Raw genomic sequence first — 19,879 nt, 5'->3', positions numbered from 1 at the left:
AGTCACGCAGCTACTGGAAAGTTCATCTCATCTTTCACCAAAGAGGTCAGTTCCCCTTTGCTTTCTATCACACAAACCTTCCTGGTAGGTACAAATAAGAAGTGGGGGAGAAGGGCTCGGGGCATCCTGTGGTTAGCATGCAAGGAATCTGCTCCCTTTTGTACTGCTGCCTCACACGCTGCTGGAGGGACTGCGGGGGAGACGGTGACAGCAAAGGTGTCCTGTATCTCGCTTAAAGCACAAAAGGAAATACCACATCAGCAGCCCTAGTGATTCTTGTCACCGAGGACTGGTTGTCCCGGAGAGTGTTGAAAGGGACTCAGGCTACAGGCCGTGCCTAGGCTCCCTCCCCAGGCAGGCTAATCTTTCCAAGGAGAGGCATGACAGCTCCAGAGCGCCTTCTGAGCACAGCTCCTCTCGGGGAAAAAAAATCACACCGTAAAACATTGCCCTCTGAAGTGCAGTTTCCTGCTGATTTCAGTACGTGCATGTATGAAGACAGAAGTTAGCCTACAGTTAGTCTTTGATAAATACCTGGGAGCAGACACACCACAGATAAGTGCCTTTCCAGGGCCTTTTATTTTCCTTCTAAATAAGCTTTGCTCCAGGGCTTTCTGTTTCTTTCTAAATAAGCTGTGTGTTTGCTTGTCTGTCATTCCAAGGATACTGCAGGTAATCTGCTGTAGAGTGTAATCTAGTTTTCTGGTATTAAGCAATAATTTTAGGCCAACCACTAAACATTCTTCTTAGATCTTAAGTAGTTTATTTCTGAAAACAAGTGACACCAGAAATACTGATCCAGGAATGAGCGGCCGCAGAAAGCTTTGTAAGCAATTTTATAAGCTACTCCAAACCTCTTCAGCTGAGCAGCTTCCTTCACGTATAAACATGCCTCCATGCATTTTCGCAGGCACAAGTTGTGTATTGCGAGCTTGGCTAGGAGTGATGAGGTCTTTCACTAAAGGGATTCACTTATCAGTAGGCACTTATAATTAGGCAATGCAGAACACTTAACACTCCTGTTTCTCCTTTGTCCTCTGTGCCAACATTTATGTGTTCATATGAATAAGCATACACTGCTGCTGTATCTGTTTATCAGCTTCCTTATTTCTCTGGAGGCAAGATCTCACAAGATGTCCCCATGGCAGGGAAATGCAAATGTGTGCAGTAGCGTGAGAGGTGAGAGAACCGCAGCAGAAGGAGGAGGCTAAGGCAGATGTGGATGGTCCCTAGCAGACCTCCTTGGAGTAAAAGGTGTCTCCAGGTGTTCCCGTGTCACCCCCTGCTGTGCAGCAATGTAATTTAGCTTCTTCTCCCTACTCTCACACTAAAAAAAAAAAAAAAAAAAAAAAATCAGACATCGGGCAGATTAAAAATGGGCTTGACCAACCCTATCTGGGTGACATGGGACAGAGCAAGAGAAAAACTCCAGTCCGAATGCCCAAATTCTTTGTGCATTTAGAAATCTCCCACTGAATCTGACACTACAGTGTTAGAATAACAGAAATGTGTAGTTTGGGGTCACTGCCTTAATGTCTCAGACACGCTCTCCCAAGTGGTCTGCATTTCATTTCAAACAAAAACAAGTGACTAAAGCAGAGCATCCTGGCAGCCAACCACCTAAGGCTGGATTAATAGTGATTGTCTCAGTGTAATCAACCCTTTCTTCTCCCCTCTTAACATAGAAACAATGTCTGAACTGGACATTTACAGGGGAGAGAGCTTCTAAATGGGAGCTGAATGTTACTCACGGGTAGTGTTTGCAGGGAACAGTATTAATTACTGCCCCTTACACTCCCCCCAGGCCGCTATCCAGAGAAGCAGCAAATTTATACACTCATGGGTTTGATTAGACACAGTGATTTTATATTCTTAATTTTGAAGGGTTTGGTTTGGCTGACTTTTTAAATTACTGACAATCAGAACACACACACAAATGGTCCTGCCTGTAGCAGCCATATAACTGAGTTTCAAAACCACAAAAATACACACAATTTTCTTGTCTACAGCTTTCCAACTTTCCTACATACGCGCATTTCCTACCAGCGAGGTGCAGGCAGTTTGCCATTCAGCTTGTGGAGTTTCTGGCTTATCCTTCAGAGAGGTCTCACCCCCTCCAGGATTGAGAAAGAAGACAAGATTCATCTCTGGCATTTGGATTCATCGCACCCTGGCCAAGCAGAGCACACTGAGGTATCAAAGCCAGATTTGAGGGCATCAAAAAGGCACCATAGATCTTCTTGAAAGACTCAGGAACTCGCCCAAGGTCCTTCAAGAAACTCATGGCAGAACAGAGAATATCAGATACTTCCCTAGCACATCTGCATCCCCCAAAATGGGTGAATAGGAATGTTCTGGTCTCAGTCATGTAACAAACTTACCGTACAAGAGATCTGCTGCAAGACTGCCTGTAGGGAACACAATTCTCACTCTGATAAATCGGGGAGCTGTAATTACAAGAGCTACAAGTATTAGAGGCTAATGGGTAACAGCTATGAGGACATAAGTAGCTAAACCAGGCAGGTAAAGATCTCTATTAAATCCCTCCTGCACATAAAACCATGGCATGGAAAGCCAAAGGCTACAGTTTCCCTGTTCTCAAGTTCTTCCAGATGCCTTAAGTGGGCCACTCACCCGCAAGGGATGAGGCTAAGCACGTAGCCATCAATCACGCTGGTAAATGAAATGTCTCAAGCAAATTTTTCAGTAAATCAATAAAAGAAAGAAAGGGAAGCCTAGCCTCTGCCAAAGTCTTTAGCTCGTGTTCTCCCACCCTAAACAACACAACCGCCTCTTGTCTGTCATATTATGCACTTTCATTATCATATCTGGGGAAACCTTGCACTGATAAGGACCATGTCCTCCCATACTACAACTCAAGTCATTTTGTTATGCAGTGGAAGTAGAAGGGCAACTGCAAATCTATCAGCTTAAGGGCTACACTACAGGCAAACACCAACCCACCAACACCCCCTGACATTTCTTGAGAATTTACCGCTGCCATTTGGAAGCCAAAGCACTCGTATCAATGTAAAAAAAAATGCTGTAAATTCCTCTTAAAAAAACCTGGATGCAAGAGTGAGAAGTGATGTGGGAAACTCTGGCCTTTACCCAATTATTCACCAGCCCTGTAGGTTCATTAATCTAGTACTGCTATAAATTTCTATTATGAGTTATTATTGATTCATAGCCATAAACACACTGGATGCTTGAGATCTTTGCCCAAAAGTCTTTACAGTCCCAAATCCTGCACTTGGAAAGACTAGTTCTTACTTCAACATTTATTCCACTCATCTCAACGACATCAGCCAACTCATGTTTCTAATTATAGTTGTTCCTACTGACAGTTGAATAACACTGGCACTTTCCAAATAATCTTTTGATTTGCTGACATCACATGTGCTCTTGGGAGGATACATATAGTCAACATCCCCTACACAAATGGACAGAGCACATTAACTACTGATGTATGGGAGATTAGAAGCTTAACTGACGTATGGTAGTAGATGTCCCTTCCCTGGAAACATTCAAGATCAGGTTGGACAGTGCTCTGAGCAACCTGATCTAGTTGAAGATGTCCCTGCTCATTGCAGGGGGTTGAACTAGATGACATTTAAAGGGGCCGTCCAACCCAAACTATTCTATGATCACTTACAGTGGTCTAAGAGTCAGAAGACATAAAGCCAAGGATTCACTCTGGGGTTTAAGTCACCAGGGTAAAAGGCTTTTGAAATAGGATCAGTTCTGAAGTACAAAGAACACCACAGCAACTTCTGAATGTGTTGAAAAAGCTAACCATTGGGAAGGAAAACTATAAAAAAAAGTATCTTTGAACCTAGTCAAACATAACATAGTCTTTCAGCATAATTCTGTTTCAGCCACATTCCTGGACTGTTACTGACTAGAGTTGCAGCAAAATCTAATTCAGTCCTGACTAAACTACAAAGATGAATTATCCACCGAGCTGTGTGAGATGTCAGTGCTCCCACGCCGGGTAGCACTGCTTAATACAGGTCTATGCAGCACCAGCGCAGAGAGCTGCTGCCTGGCCAAGGAAAGACAAAGTCCAAAATGAACAGATCCAGTTTAACATGCAGTACCTGAAGGGAAGTGCCAACTGAACAGGCAACATCTTCTTTAATTAAAGTTGCATAGGAGTGGGGATAGCGAGAAGGACACATCTGATGACTTGGTACAATACGGCCATAAAAAGAAGACTGGATGCTGATGGTTGTTCTGTGAGGACATCTCAGGGAGACATATTCACCATCACAAGCATGGTCAGTGTAATTCTTTAGTACTTGTGATATGTAACCTGCAAAAACCATGACAAAAACCATCATTAGTGAAAGGTAGTTAATATTTAGGTGATTTACAGCAGTGCAGTCTAAAAACACACAACTTAGAAGCAATGAGCGATGCAGATTTTATTACTTATATATGTGCAAAGGAGAGAGACAATGACATGGCAGGGAGGAGGCTTTGAGATTTGGCCTTCAGACAAGTTATATATCTTTAGTGGAAGCAATATTCAGATGCTCCAAGTTTAGTGCAATCATACCATTTATTTACATTGGCATATCTGTCAAGTTTACAGGAAATGCAGCTGAGCCAGACTCATCATTTAGATCACATCTAGATACTGCATACAATTTTTGGCCCCTCAATAAAAGACAGACTTCAATAAACTGGAGTAAGTTCAACAGAGGGCCACCAAGATGGTTGGGAGCTGGAGCACTTGCCCTGTAAAAGTGGCTTGTTCAGCCTGGAGAAGAGACAGCTACAGGGAGGTTATCAAAGAGATGGAGCCAGGCCCTTCACAGTGGTGCATGGTAGGAGAATGAGAGATAACAAGCACAAGATGAAACAAGAGAGTTTCAGACCAGGTATACGGAGCAACTTTTTTACTACAAGGGCAGTCAAGCAGTGGAGCAGGTTGCCCAGAGAAGTTGTGCAGTCTACATCCTTGGAAGATTTCAAGACCTTACTGGATAAAGCCCTGAGCAACCTGGACTGACCTTCTAGTTGACCGTGTTTTGAGCAGGAGGTTAAACTAGAGAACTGAAGTCCCTTCAGTTTTCCTGTGAAATTTATCATCGTGGACGAGAAAGGCCCAAACACAGAGCCACTAATGGTGAAACTGTGGGTTACAGTTGGTTGTATTCTATCATGGCACACCAGTCAAATCTTTGGTCTCCCTTGATAGTGTACCATTTTAATTCTTCTGGTTGCACCTTCTGTTCCAGGCCTTTGACACAAAAGCTTTGCTTTCTCTCCACTTCCGCAAAGTTGCAATCTTTTTAGAAGGAAAACAGTATGCAGAACCAAATCTCTCCTTGTTTGTTAGAGGATGACCTTATTCACAATAATAAAGTCATTAACGAGAACAAAGCGTGGGGACAAAGCCTCGTTAAAGTTACACCGAGTTAAAAGGGCTGATTGCAGTCGGGTTGCCATGGTAACTGCCAAACAAATCCTGACTTTGCCACACTCACACATGAGGGGAAACCACTGTGTGTTTGAGGTATATCTTGGACTTGTTTTTAAAAAAATGGGTAAAACGTGACTATTCTCTTGGTGTCCCGTAATCATAGAATAATTTAGGCTGTTACCTCTTGAAGTCATCTAATCCAACCTTCTGCTCAAAGAAGGGACAAGTTGGTCTAAGTTTCCCGGGGCCTTGTCCAGTTCTAAATATCTCCAAGGATGGGGCTTTCACAACCTCTCTGGGCAACCTGTGCCAACACTTAGAAACTTTCACAGTGAAAAATTTTTTCATTACATGCAATTGGGATTTCCCATGTTGTGACTTCTGTTTGTTCCCTCTGCTTCTTTCATCGTGCATTTCAGAGAAAAGACTGGTTCCATTTCCTCTATACCATCAGGCAGTGTAAAACAGTAATTAGATCCCACTGTCCTTATTCTTTACTTCTAGATTAACAGACCAGCTCCCTCAGCCTCTTATTATTTACCATATGTTCCACTACCCTTGCCTTCTTGGCAGCCAAAGGGTCCCTCTCCAGCTTCTCAACATCTTTGCTATACTAGGGGGCCAGCTTGGTATGCAGTTGCTTTTCGTGGCTGCAAGGTGCAATGCTTCCTCACATTTTTCATCCTCTCTTCCAAGACACGATAATGCACACAGGGAAACACAATTCATGTGGTTGGAGAGAATTCACGTGGCTTGCCCAGAATCATTCCAATGTCAACTATAGCTATCCTTGTAGACACATCTGTAGGGTGTATTTACTCCACTACGTTAAACACTTCTAGGACCTTTTCTCTGTCCCTAAAGCCATATCCAGCAACTTCCTCTTACTCTCCTAAGTAGTATGCCCTCATCCAGAGCTTTTGCTGGGAATAGTTCTTCTTCCATACAAACATTGAAACCTAGCTCAGGACTTGTGTGAAAATACTGGTCCAAACAAATTTCAAGGTACCTAAAACAACTACAGTCATCGTTCTTAGAGATAACCAACACACACAGTAATTTAGCTTCAACTTTCAAGCTGCCACTATGAGGGCTGGATTCTCTGATTTCTGTGAATTTTAGTCTGGAGTTCTTATTTAGCATTTCTGTTGCTACAGTGCCTCAAGGTATGTGCCAAATAGATATTTACTCAAATCAACATATTAATTTCCAAGGCCCCATGGCAGCATTTGCTTATAAGAAAAAAGCTGAGACACAGCCCCAATAATTAGAGTAAGTGACAGGGCTGCATCAGATCAGGGAACAGCAGCGTTTAATTTAGTGCCTTTATCCCACTTGTTCAAGGAAGCACTCTGGGGATAAAAACAACTACTGGAGTGCATCTCCTTTCCCAGTCAGTAGAATATGTGTTGTGCATGATGCTGTACGCTTATTCCTGGAGTCAGATCAGCTCTCCTCCCTCAAAAGTAAGGCAACCGTACAAGATGGGCATCAGGAAAAGCAAACTACAAACAAAACCAGAATATAACACAGAACATTAAACCCCACTTCACACTGTTACTCCAGCGCATTAGGACTTTGCATTAGGACTTTTCCCTGAGGCTGACCTATTAGGGAGCCTGAGAAAAACAACCAAAGTGCAGTCAAGGCTCTACTGGCTCCTCTGAATATTCAATTATTCTGTCAGAACAGCCATCCTACAGCATGCCTTTTATATTATCAATTCAGGATCAGGGAAGGAGGGAAGGTTTCAACCCCTGCAATTAGTGAAGATCACTTGTTGAAACAACTTCCTTTCGTCTTCCATCAGCAATCTCAAAATAACTTGAGTTCATTCAAGCTCAAGATATTGAAGGGATTGAATGCTTTGATGGTGAGTGGCTAATAATAAACAAAGCACAACGTCTGAAACATCTGGCGCTGACCACTGTCAGAGAGAAGATACTGGATTAGGCATGGCCATGATCAGGGATGACATGATTTTCTTCAGAGCAAAACAAAGTGGCTGTAGAGAACTAATGGTCTTTTCCCCCCCCCACCTCTTTAAGTGTGCCAAATTTGCACTATGTTCATTCCTAGTTCTTTTGAAAGCATTGGCGTTTCTTTACCCATTGATTCATGGTTCAGTAACTCAAAATCTGAATTGTTCTCAGCATCCTTGCTGAATTTTTGGTAACAAGTCTCCAGTGACCTTTTGTACCACTACATGTGGTACCAGGGAGGGAACTACCGGGATGCTCTTTACTGAATGAAATGCATAAACACGTAGCCGATGCCAGGTGTTGGAGGACTTCAATGCCACTTGTACACAAAGGTAAGAAGCACTTCTTAAGTACACAAGGAATAGCTTACAGAGCTCATTGACTCTTTCCTGGCAGGCATGAAAAAATCTCTTTTGGATGCCTGTAAGAAACTATTTTATTTAAGTAAAATGATACAGCAGATCATCAATCAGCTATTCACAGACCACACAATATGACAGTCAAGAAACTGAGATGATAAAGATATTATCAAATGATTTTATCACTCCTCACTGAGTATATTTCTCTGCATTATTATCTGGGATATAAGCTAGAGCCTTACAAGTGTCCACTCCAAACAAAGACAAGGAAGGCTGTTATTAAAGACGGCCAAAGGCATTTGCCACTCCTTTCTTCATCGTCAAATTCTGGGATGTGGAATCACCATTGTCAATCCAGGAACCAAATGCAAGCGATTATTTGAAGAAAACATCCCAGATTTGCTGGGATTGCTGCCACAATCAAATCTACTCTATTTTGTCATGGTTTATCTTGGAGTGGAAGTGACATAAATTCTTATTATTTTATCAGGAAATTTTTTGGTGGTTCACATACTAGCCTGTTTAGGGAAGATAATGGTAGAGTAGGTGGTAATTTGAGCTTTTCTTTAAAAACACATATTTCAGCTTGAAATCATGATAAAAGCATAAAAGGAATCTAAAGCATTAAGCCCACCAAATGCTTTTAAAATCTGGGATAACAAAAACAATCTCAAAACTTTTGGGTTTAGCAATTCTCTTTTTTTAAAGACTGCATCAAGGACATGGAATCTTTGCTGGTAGTCATCCATACTCCCAAATTAAACCAAGGTATATAGGAGTCAAGTGCTAAGCATCTCCTCCATTCAAAAGACCAATGTCCTTACCAAAGCAGGGATTTACACTCTGTAGACAAAATAAACAACCAAAAGAAGCGCCTCACAAAAATGATAGATCATTTTCCACGCTAATGAGAAGGAAATGTTCCTTTCAAACACCACATGCAATTTATTTTTCCAAAGACCAGAGTCTGACTCCTATCAGTCATCAGCAATAACTCTGCACTACTCCCAAACACAACCCTTAACACTGACTGTAACTCTATCCCACCCAGAAATGTCATTTCCCAAGAACCAGTTTCACCGTTGCCTCTCCAGGGAACTGTTGCTCAGTTCTCATCCAACAGCCAGTTCCAACCCTTAACACGTATGTGGACTAGAGAAAAATAACAGTTTCATACAGAATATCATCGTTTTACAGGTATTGTAAATCTGAACATCATCCTTTATTTCCTGTTATAGTAAGCACTCGCAGTGAGTCTGTGCTGAAGGAACAGAGACAATCACAATAAAACTAGCTCTTTGTACAGTTTGGATATGATCTGAAACTTCTACTAAATTACAAGGAAACTCAAAGGATTTTAATGATTAATGAACTACTACACATAATTCAAGCCAGAGTTGCATTAATATCTGCATCAAGCTATAACTAAGCTATAGCAATGTCTTCTTAAAATATCCCATTTTGAGCTTTTGTAGTTACAAATATCGAACTGTATACGTTTGAGAAAAATCAACACAATGAAAAAAGACCATCATACTTAGAAATAAGCAATTTCCCATTATCTGAAACACATGAAGTTAGTGCAATTAACTGTGTTAGTGAATAAAACATTACCTTGCTGAGTAACACAGAATCTTTAATTTCTGAATCCTCTTGTTTTCTAGATCTATATTGTTTTTTCAATATCTATTTTTTTCTAGTTTCCTCAGCTCCCTTGCAGATGTGTTTGAGACTGTATATGTGAAACAGAACTTTCTTCCAGGAGAGGCCTTAATCAGATACTTTTCTGGCGCTCAGGCTACCCCTAGAGCAGACTCTTTTTCAGATAGGCAGCAGACTGGAGAATTTCAGCTTATTCTTTATACGCAGAAGATCGATACTCGTAACATCTCACAGGAACAGTGCTAAGCCAGTGGAATAGAGTAACATGCCACAAGGACGCGTGAACAGGGCTGAAATACAACCCCAGGCAAGGCTTGAAGCCAGAGCAAGTAACTCAATGAATGCATTTCATACCAGGCATTACCGATAATCCTGTGGTTGCAGTCGTAAAAGCAGCTCTCTCAAATCACAGAGCAGCCTCGTACGGACAAGTAGGGTTTGTTTTGCTTTGTTACTAATACTGGAGATTAAAACTTGCTATTACAAACCTTCTACAGAGAGATTTGCTTTCACTTCGGCTGCTCCCCAACCCCTTTCACCTTTCAGATACCATACAGCCCCAGAAAAACTTTAACAGCTTGTAAGCATACTTGGGAAAATATTTTTATTTTAAGCCCACAGTTCTTTGCCCACTATCTGATCTTCTGTGGCGCGGTTGCAGCTCCAAGCAGTATCCAGTGTTAACTGAGAAAAACAGCTTTGAAATGAGAGTGGATTTAGACCCGCAGCTGAGTGCCAGCATTTCAAGGCTAAACAAGGTAACGTTTTGTAAATGCTGAATAGTATTTCATAGGGTAAATGCTGAATAGCATTTCACAGGTCTCCCTGGGTTTGGGTAAGGATGAGAAGGTAGTGGAAATTAGATTGGTGAAGGCTAGGGGTGACAGGAATAAAAACATGGTAGTTTTCAACTCTGCAGGCTTGAATCTAACTCAGACATTTGTGAGGATTATTGCTAATTATTCCCCTAGACATCCTAACTGTACACTCCTATAGAATGTAACAAACCACTACAGCTCTTCCACAGAATGTTGGAATAACTCAGGAGAATTTAATAAGCAACTCCAACCGCAAGCATTTTGCATCTAGAACTTTAAAGAATTGCTCTAAAAATTCAATACAAAAAATCTTGTTTGCTATTTGAACATCATCTTAGATTATTTTCTTTTAATGCCCCATCAGTCTATGGTTCCTTGAGAACTTACTTTTTTCTAAAACAACTTTTTAAAGCCCTTATGGCTATGGAGACCTCTTTTTCCCCAGCCTCTGAAGCATCCATGCCAGTGCTTCACCACACACCCTTTTGATTACAATTTTTCTTCAAATTAGTGCTCAGAATTTCCCCTGTCACAACTCGTGTCTCTTGGCTTTTTCTTTTGCACCTCTGAAAGGCGCATAGCTTTGGTTTATGTATAACCATTTTTAGGAAGCAGAAGGAAGCATCTGAGGATACCCCCTCAGCCTTCTCTTCTCCAGCTTCCCCTCCTATGTCATGAGCTCCAGCCCCAAAGCATCCTACTGGCTCTCCACTGGACTCCTTCCAGTTTGTCAGTGTTTCTCTTATCTTGTACCAGTATCACGACCTGTAATTCAAGGGATTGACCACCCAATTCCTCTAGATTTAAGGAATTTTTAAAAAACTCTTGTTTCGCTAGCTCTATACTTGCAGGCAGCCAGCCATGATTTTGAAGGAAATTTGACAGTGCAAAGAATTTGGCTGGAAGGAGCTGCACCAGGACTTCACCAACTTGCAACCCTCTCTCCAGATGTTTGTTCCTACTCAGCTATTTCAGATCAAAGTCCCTTCCACTGATCTGCAACCAGAGAAGGCAGAGTGTGCAGATTGTGTGGGCATGTATTTTGGTGTGTGATCACTAAAGTATATCAAGCTGGATTTGCTGGCACGTAGAATAAGAGCTTTGGGAGCCAGGTAGGAAAGCAGCCACAAGTCTGGGCCAGACACTGGAGAGACCAGACAGCCTGTGAGTTGCCTACAGGAGAAACCAGGAGGTCCAGGCCAGCTATGGGAAGAGTCAGGGAGTCAACTGAGAGACCCACCTCCATACACATGTCCGTGTGGGAGGTGACTGGAGGTGAGAGGACCCATGAGCCAGCTATTGCATGGACTGTCTAAGGCCAGTCATTGCGAGATCCACATTGTATATATGCAGGCATATTTCCTACCGACAGGTTTTCATCCTGATCAACCAGAGAGGGGAACAGGATGAGGCCGCTGATGCTGTTTGTGTTTGCATGACTGCTGAGTGTTTCTGACTGCGATTTTCTGCGTGGCCAGACACACACACATCTCTATTGGGAACGAGAAGCTCAGCATCACTACTGCCTGGACCTGGGCACACAGGGCTATCGCTGCCTCACCTTTATCAGGCTACCAGATTTGGCACCTCCTAACACTTCCCACTAAAAATACCATGTTCGTGGGTACATGTGTGTATACATAATATATTTATATGCAGACATACACACACACATTAAAAAAAATCCCAAACAACTTTGCAGAATATTTTACCTAGTGTAAGTTGCAGGAGAAGCCTGAACCTTGCTGTAACTGTGGAGTTCATTTTTTGCAGCGCTAAATTTCTTAGAACACTTTGTTAAAATAGTGTTATAGCATTATAAATATTAAAACATTATATAATTAATATGTCCATGTTACAGCATTATAAATATTAATAGACATTAAAGACATTAATTGTAAAAAGTATAACTTAGCATGCATTAGTATGTATTATGTGTCAATTATATAAAGTATATTGCACATAGCACAATCATATTTATAAAATATATCTCATAGCATAATCTAAAGACAATTACCAGGTCACCTTATGGGGTTTGTTCAGTACTCAGAGAATGAGAGCTATAATTTCGAGAAAGATTTAGTGTATACTTCTTACAGTCCAAAAAGGTCAATTCCATGCACTATAGACAAGCTAGGCACTATTTCATTCTAGAGATACAGCTGCAGTAAGTGTTAAGGTCACCACTTTATAGCTGAAGGAACTACATGGGTGATACTTCCTAAGCAGCTTCAATTGGCTCCTTCTCCTTGGCTCCCAACCAAGTCCTTTCCAAAACACAGCCATTGCACAAATAAATCACAGCACTGCTCACTGTGGCCTTTCTACGGCATTCGAACCAATGATAAAAAGCTCACACCACAGGGGTCATGTAGCTCTTCTAAATTAAGTTCTAACAGGTTTATTTCATTGAAAGAACAAGAGTTTGTTTATATACAAGGGATTTTTAACACCAAAACAGCAGTAGTATAATTAAGATGCCATAATGATACCTATATCATTTTTTGCAGTCACACGGGAACACATTTGCATAACTACCAATGCACCTTTGCTGGCAAAATTCCTCAAGTTAGACAAGTTTCACTGGTGTTCATTTTGATTTCCAGTTCCACAATAGTGTCCTTTTGATCCCACCCCTTCCTGTGACAATTCTTATAGAAAACAAATTTGACCTTGGAAATCAACATCATTACAAATCAAACATGCACATGGAAAGACCCTAGCTAAGGAAAAACAATCCCAAAGCTTGGTATCTTCCAGCTGCTGTAGGCAGCACTGCCTGCAGTGAAGTTTAAGAGCTCAAACAGGATCTGTCCCCGCGCTCAGCCTTTCCTACAAGCATCACTGGGTCTTTTGCCAAGAGACTGACAGCCCTTCTGCACCTTCTGGCCTTGTCACTAAAATTGCTGAAATCAAATTTGTGCTGTTTCTCAAGGGCCAGGGACCAATTTATTCATGTGTTGCTAAAGCGATTAACCAATGCAATATTCTTATGTGACAGGGAAAGGAGTCAGGATCCAGGCACCTCCCTCAGGACACGCTCTGAGCTCACTGAACGTCTCACTGGCCTCTTATTCAAGAGGCCAAGAACATTTGATGGTGATCAACATCTTAGTCCACCTCCACTAACCCATGATATAGGGTAGGGTAGCATTTGCACTTCCATGGCTTGTGCGGTCAATCTGTGAACTATCACTGTCACACTTTCTCCATGCCCAGGAGAGAAGCACTATATAAGTTTCTGCAAGGCACCTCTTTATCTCCATCAAACCCCTTCTTGGGTCCTCCTCAGCCATATCACACACAGAGAAGTCAACGCTGGTGAGCACAGTGCGTGACAACAGTCTTCTGGTGCACCCTCATGCCCAATGAATACACCTTTTGTCTTTTCCTCTAGCATTTTGAAAGCGTGGGGTTTACCAGCTCACCACACACCAAAGAAAATTCAGTCCCAAATCCTCTCTGGAAATAGGAAATACTCAGCATCTGTCACGAAAGCAGCAGCTGTATATCAGGTCTCTGCTAAGGTCTGTGACAGCTCCTTCGTGTCCCCACGCAACGTGACAGTGAGAGACAGAGCACCAACCTGGGAAGGTTGCAGACTGTCCAATTTGACCAAAAGACAGATTTTCACCACTGCAAACGCAGGGGGAAAGGTTTGTTTCTGTATTAGAAACATGCAGCAAGGGAAATGAAATACAAATCAGCCTTGCTATAAACCACGCGTCTCTGCAGAGCTACAGCAGAAGAAGTGCCTAAAAGCAGCCTGGCCTTTGCCCGCAGCTTTACTGGGAGTGACAGGGAAGTACCCTGTAACCACCCAAATTAAAAAAAAAAGCTTTTGCACAGCATATCACACTCGGAAAACGAATACAGTTATTTGACCACACAAGTGACAGACAAGACTTCATGTGTGCTGACCAACTCTTTAAGCAAATCAAGAACTAAGCCATGACAATCTGACAAGGGCTAGGAAACACCAACACTAAACAAACAGGTTTCTGCCCATCCGGGAGAACTTACTCTGACAAGACCACGAGCACAGAGAGATGGCAGCTTTATTTAGACTAGGGCAAATGGCAGGAGGGAAGGCAAAAAGTGCGTAACCCTACGGGAGCTGCTGCTAAAGCCATCAAAAGCAGACATGAGTGCTTTGCACACAGCGCCAGAAGCCAGCTCTGGGCCCTTCAGAGACCTACACATCCCTGAAAAAAAAGTCAATCTCAACTGGCAGGTCAAAATGCTGAACAATTCCAGAGATCCCAGAGAGCAAATCTGAAATCCCGTTACCTTGCATGAAATAATACAGCGTGACTTACATGTGCAAATGCCAGCTTGGCAGGAAAATACTTCCAATCAGGTTGTAGTCTCTCTCGCTGATTTTAGCAACCACTTCAACGCTCCGATGCTCATTTTTATTAGAAACTTTTTTGTATTGCAAACTGTGAAATTCAAGGCCTCCCTCATTTGACGTTGTGTAATAAGGGTAGGGGATAGCCAATTTCCATGCTCAAGTAGGTCAAATCACTCTGGATTGCTTTGCCACCTAGCAATTTTTCCACTGAAGAAGCAGGAAATTTTGGGGGGACAATGACAAATTTCTGTCTGCAGTGGGAAGGGCAGTCACTGCTCAGAGACATACAGTGTGAGCTCTGCTGAGACACAGCAGAGAATCCACACTTGTGATTCCCCTCCAGACTAGAGACCTTGTGCTTAATTCTCCCAGAACTCACCTCCCAAGAAAATTCAAATTAGGCAAAAGCTTGATTCCAACACTGGGATTTTCACATCTCCCTTTTCCTTCTGCTTTAAATTCCAGATTTTATTTATTTATTCCTATTCAGGGTAGATTGGATAAATTTAATGAGAGCAACAGCTCTGGAATGAACCTGCATCCTTTTCCCCAGGACCTGCAAAAAGAACGACGATGCTGCCCTCTGCATGACCTTCGCCTGTGAAATGCATATTTCTCTTTGCTTTGGCCAGGCCCTGGCAGCTTTATGAACCCCAAGAGAGGAAAGGAAATGAGGAGAGACCGAGACAAGATAGAGAAGGCTGAACAGTGAGAGGAAGAAGCAGAACAGGGGAAAAAGAAGGAAATTAAAAAGGGAAAACAAAAGGAGACAGAGGAATTTTGTTATATGTCTACTGAACCCTGTTTCTCATTTGTTAATTAAAAGTGTGGTCCCAGGAGCTTATCCTGCCAGAAAGAATCAACTGGAAGAAGCATCATGGTGGCTGAGTCACTTGAGCAAAGGTAGAGGAACTGAAGAAACAGAGAGCAGCCTTAAAATACTAAAAAGGAGAAAAGAAAGATTTTGAGCAAGAATATCCATTTGTAAGTGACCTCTCTTTACGTTCCCACGTGGTCGAGCTCAAAATCATGCCTGCTTGCAGAAAGGACTGTATTACCTGGAGATAAAAATTATTCAGGAGAAAAGGGAGCTCAGACTGACTGTCAAAAGAGAAAAAATAAAAATAATTAAAAAAATAGCCTGTTTGCATGAGTCCCCCCCTAATTTCAGATATGCCCTGTCTCTGATGACTTGGCTACAAACCTCAAACGTTGCCTTAACAGAACGTGCAGTGTGTTGCGTATGCAATAACCAGGCAAACCTGCCAGATCAGCATCTTCTGTTTAAGCCATTGACTTCAGCCAAGAGGGAATTTATTACTCACCAGCAACTGGACAACTTAAAGCAACGATAAATGTTGTCAGGGTAGCGGGAATGTTGATTTCACAGGTGAATTGTCAGGTTTTTTTAGTTTGACATAAACAATACTAACAAGAGACAGGCATTACCAGTTTGAGCTGTCAGGCTGCCCAACCAGCTAGAAACTTAACTAATCTCCGCTCCCCATGTTCTCCTCCTGGAAAAGGCATTGCAGGAACAGACAGGAAATTAGCACTTGGTTTACCCCTCTCTGCTGACTGTAAAGGGAGCCCCATCTAACTAGCTCAAACGTATTTGAGCACGACATCCTGGTCTCAAAATTGGAAAGACATGGATTCGATGGATGGACCACTAGGTGGATAAGGAACTGGCTGAATGGCCGCACTCAAAGGGTTGTGGTCAATGGTTCAATGTCCAATTGGCAGCCAGTGACGAGTGGAGTTCCTCAGGGGTCAGTACTGGGACCAGTGCTGTTCAACATCTTTGTCGGAGATATGGACAGTGGGATAGAGTGCATCCTCAGCAAGTTTGCCAATGACACCAAGCTCGGTGGTGTAGTCGACACACTGGAGGGAAGGGATGCCATCCAGAGGGACCTGGACAGGCTGGAGAGATGGGCTCGTGCAAATCGCACGAAGTTCAACCAGGCCAAGTGCAGGGTCCTGCACCTGGGACGTGGCAATCCCAGGCACAAATACAGGTTGGGCGGAGAATGGCTGGAGAGCAGCCCTGAGGAGAAGGACTTGGGGGTGTTGGTGGATGAGAAGCTCAACATGAGCCGGCAATGTGCACTGGCAGCCCAGAAAGCCAACCGCATCCTGGGCTGCATCAAGAGAAGTGTGGCCAGCAGGTCGCGGGAGGTGATTCTGCCCCTCTGCTCTGCGCTTGTGAGACCCCACCTGGAATACTGTGTCCAGCTCTGGAGTCCTCAACACAGGAAGGACATGGACCTGTTGGAACGGGTCCAGCGGAGGGCCACGAAGATGATCAGAGGGATGGAGCACCTCCCCTATGAAAACAGGCTGAGAGAGCTGGGGTTGTTCAGACTGGAGAAGAGAAGGCTCCGGGGAGACCTCATAGCAGCCTTCCAATATCTGAAGGGAGCCTACAGGAGAGCCAGAGAGGGACTCTTTGTCAGGAAATGTAGTGACAGGACAAGGGGTAATGGTTTTAAATTGGAAGAGGGGAGATTTAGATTAGATATTAGGAGGAAATTCTGTACTGTGAGGGTAGTGAAGCACTGGAACAGGTTGCCCAGGGAAGTTGTGCGTGCCCCATCCCTGGAAGTGTTCAAGGCCAGGCTGGATGGGGCTTTGAGCAACCTGCTCTAGTGGAGGTGTCCCTGCCCATGGCAGGGCGGTTGGAACTTGATGATCTTTAAGGTCCCTTCCAACTCTAACCATTCTATGATTCTATGATATTTTCATTATAGGTACCAAAATAAAGATGAATTGCTCATTGTATATCACAGCACTGAGCAATGGCTCCATGACCACCTTCTGATAAAGGTTTCCCAAGGTGAGGCTCACCTTGGGTAAGGAAGGTCAGTAGAATGGTAACTCACTGCCCTGATCCCTGTGGGGTCCCACAGGTGAATGAGGGTTTATGTTACAGCAACACAGTGGTTGCTAGTGCTAGAACATGGTCCTTGGAGAGACTCTGGTGTTCTTCACCCTCTGATATTCCTGAAGTCTTACTGTCACCGTAACTTTTGTCTTTAGTATCTAACCTTAAATTGATTCCTACATAAAACAAAAGAAAGACTGCATTTATATAGTTAGCATAAAGGTTTAACCATTCTAGACTAGCTTCTCAGGACCAAAAGGTTATCCACAGACAGCTTCCACTTCTTCACCTGTGCCATCGAGAAAGGTCAGCTCTGGCCGCCAGCCGCAGGGCCAGAGGAGAGTTCCCAGCACACTTCATCTGGTATCACCCTTGCACCTCATTTTCCCAAATATCAGCTGAAGATGGTCCCATTTGTATACCCACAGGCAGGCCAGGAAAAAATAAGGACCTATGAATGTGAAGTAACATAAGCCACAGAAAGACTGGGATAAAAAGAGATATAAATGCCTACTGATTAAAAAATCAGGAGCACTCAGTAGCACTTCAGGACATGACAAAGGGGATGAAAGGATATACAAAGGGAGGGAACTGCTTAGCCTGGAATACAAGTTAATAATAATAATGAAGACATCTGACTAACAGAGAAAAGACAGAACAGCCCCATTCTACCACATCACCACAATCGTCTCTATAAAGGCAATAAGTGAAAACACAAAAGGTATTTTTCCACAGGGTCCCTTTTCTTCCTCACCTCTCACTGAGGCCATTCCCCATATTTGCAGCTTCTTTCAAGGACAGAAATAATATTTGGCTTCCTTGGCAACGAAGAACAAAGAGACAATAGAAATCCGACAGTGGAATTTATTAAGCCGCATACTACACTAACCCCGTGTATAGGGCCCGCCATCAGGCAGAGCAGAATGGCCCCAGCGTAACAGCAGTTAGAAAAGCTTTTGGGCTAAAAGCTGTTTGCGCTGCTTTGACACGGAGCAGTTGTTTTGACTAATAGGCCAGTGAAGGGGATTTCTTTTGCAGAGTAGCACTTTGAAGGGCTCTTTGCCTCACAGCTGTAACAGCAACTACATCCACAGCACACGTTCTCCTCCTACCTATTGTATCACGTACCAAAACACATCACAGGCCAAACCAGTTTCAGGGTTGGCTGCTGCTGAACTCGGGCAGAATTGTGCTCATATATGGACAGCATTAGCTAAAGGCTGTGATTAAACTACAAAACCTGAGAGCATTTCCCAGCCTTTGGATATGAGTGCACATCCCAGCTGTATCCCAACCCCATACTGGAACCAGACTCACCATCCCTCCCCAGAAAAGGTGATTTTATTTTATTTTTTAATCTTCAGACAGCTTAGATTGATGGATTTCCCCTCTTACGTTATCCTGGTTTGGGACAGGACAGGGAACTGCACTCAGTTATTCTACTATTGAGTCCAATGTTATGCTTTTCTATTACATTAAGGAACGCTTCTGAACCTGTGTATCTCATCTGCATATTTTGCAGATGATACAGAATTGGAAGGAGCAGTTAATAGACCAGATGGTTGTTCCATCACTGAGAGGCACCTTGACAACTTGGAGAAATGAGCAAATAGGAATCTCATTATTTTTAACTAAAGGGAAATGCCAAGTCCTGCTCATGGGGAGGAGTATCCTCATCCATCGTTACAGGCTGGGGACCAATAGGCTGGAAAGCAACTTTGCAGGGGAGTCCCGGTGGACACCAAGTTGACCATGAGCCAGTAATATGCCCTCCCAACAAAAGGCAGCCATTGGTAGGATTATCACCAGCACATCAAAAGAGGTCAGCCTTACCCTCAGCACTGGTAAAACCCATCTGGAGTGTTGTGTCCAGTTCTGGATTCCCCAGTACAAGAGAGACATGGACATACTGGTGTAAATCCAGCAAAGCGCCACAAAGAAGATAAAGGAACTGGAGTATCTGTAATATGAGGAGAGCCTAGAGAGCTGGGACTGATTAGTCCAGAATAGAGAAGGTTCAGGGGGATCTTTTCAATGTATATAAATAACTGATGGAGGGAGAGTAGAGAAGACAAAGCCAGACTCTTCTCAATGATGTCCTGTGAACGGACAAGAGGCAATGGGCACAAACTGAAATACAGAAAATTCCATTTAAACATATATGTATAACTGCGAGGGTGGTCAAACACTAGAATGGGTTACCCAGAGAGGTTGTTGAGTCTCAAACCTGCTGTAGGTGACCCTGCTCTAAATAGATAGGTTGGACTAGACGATCTTAAGAATCATAGAATATCTCAAATTGGAAGGGACCCATAAGGATCATCAAGGCCAACTCCCTGCTCTTCGTAGGATTACCTGAAAAGAAATCATATGAGCAAGAGCTCGT

At 43.1% G+C, this 19,879-nt stretch overlaps 1 protein-coding gene across 1 annotated transcript in view; it reads right to left on the bottom strand.

The window, feature by feature from the left end:
• Window positions 1-19,879, bottom strand: part of LOC141468633 (protein eva-1 homolog C-like) — a 204,738-nt gene that overhangs the window by 142,488 nt on the left and 42,371 nt on the right. The window contains exon 2 of the mRNA XM_074153770.1: window positions 4,101-4,315. Coding sequence (XP_074009871.1) covers window positions 4,101-4,315 — 215 coding nt within the window. The remainder of the gene's footprint in view (window positions 1-4,100; window positions 4,316-19,879) is intronic.

Source organism: Numenius arquata, chromosome 9 (genome assembly GCF_964106895.1).
Source record: "Numenius arquata chromosome 9, bNumArq3.hap1.1, whole genome shotgun sequence".
NCBI lineage: Eukaryota > Metazoa > Chordata > Aves > Charadriiformes > Scolopacidae > Numenius > Numenius arquata.
Note: the sequence above shows the minus strand (reverse complement) of the source record. Positions and strands in the feature narration are given on the sequence as shown.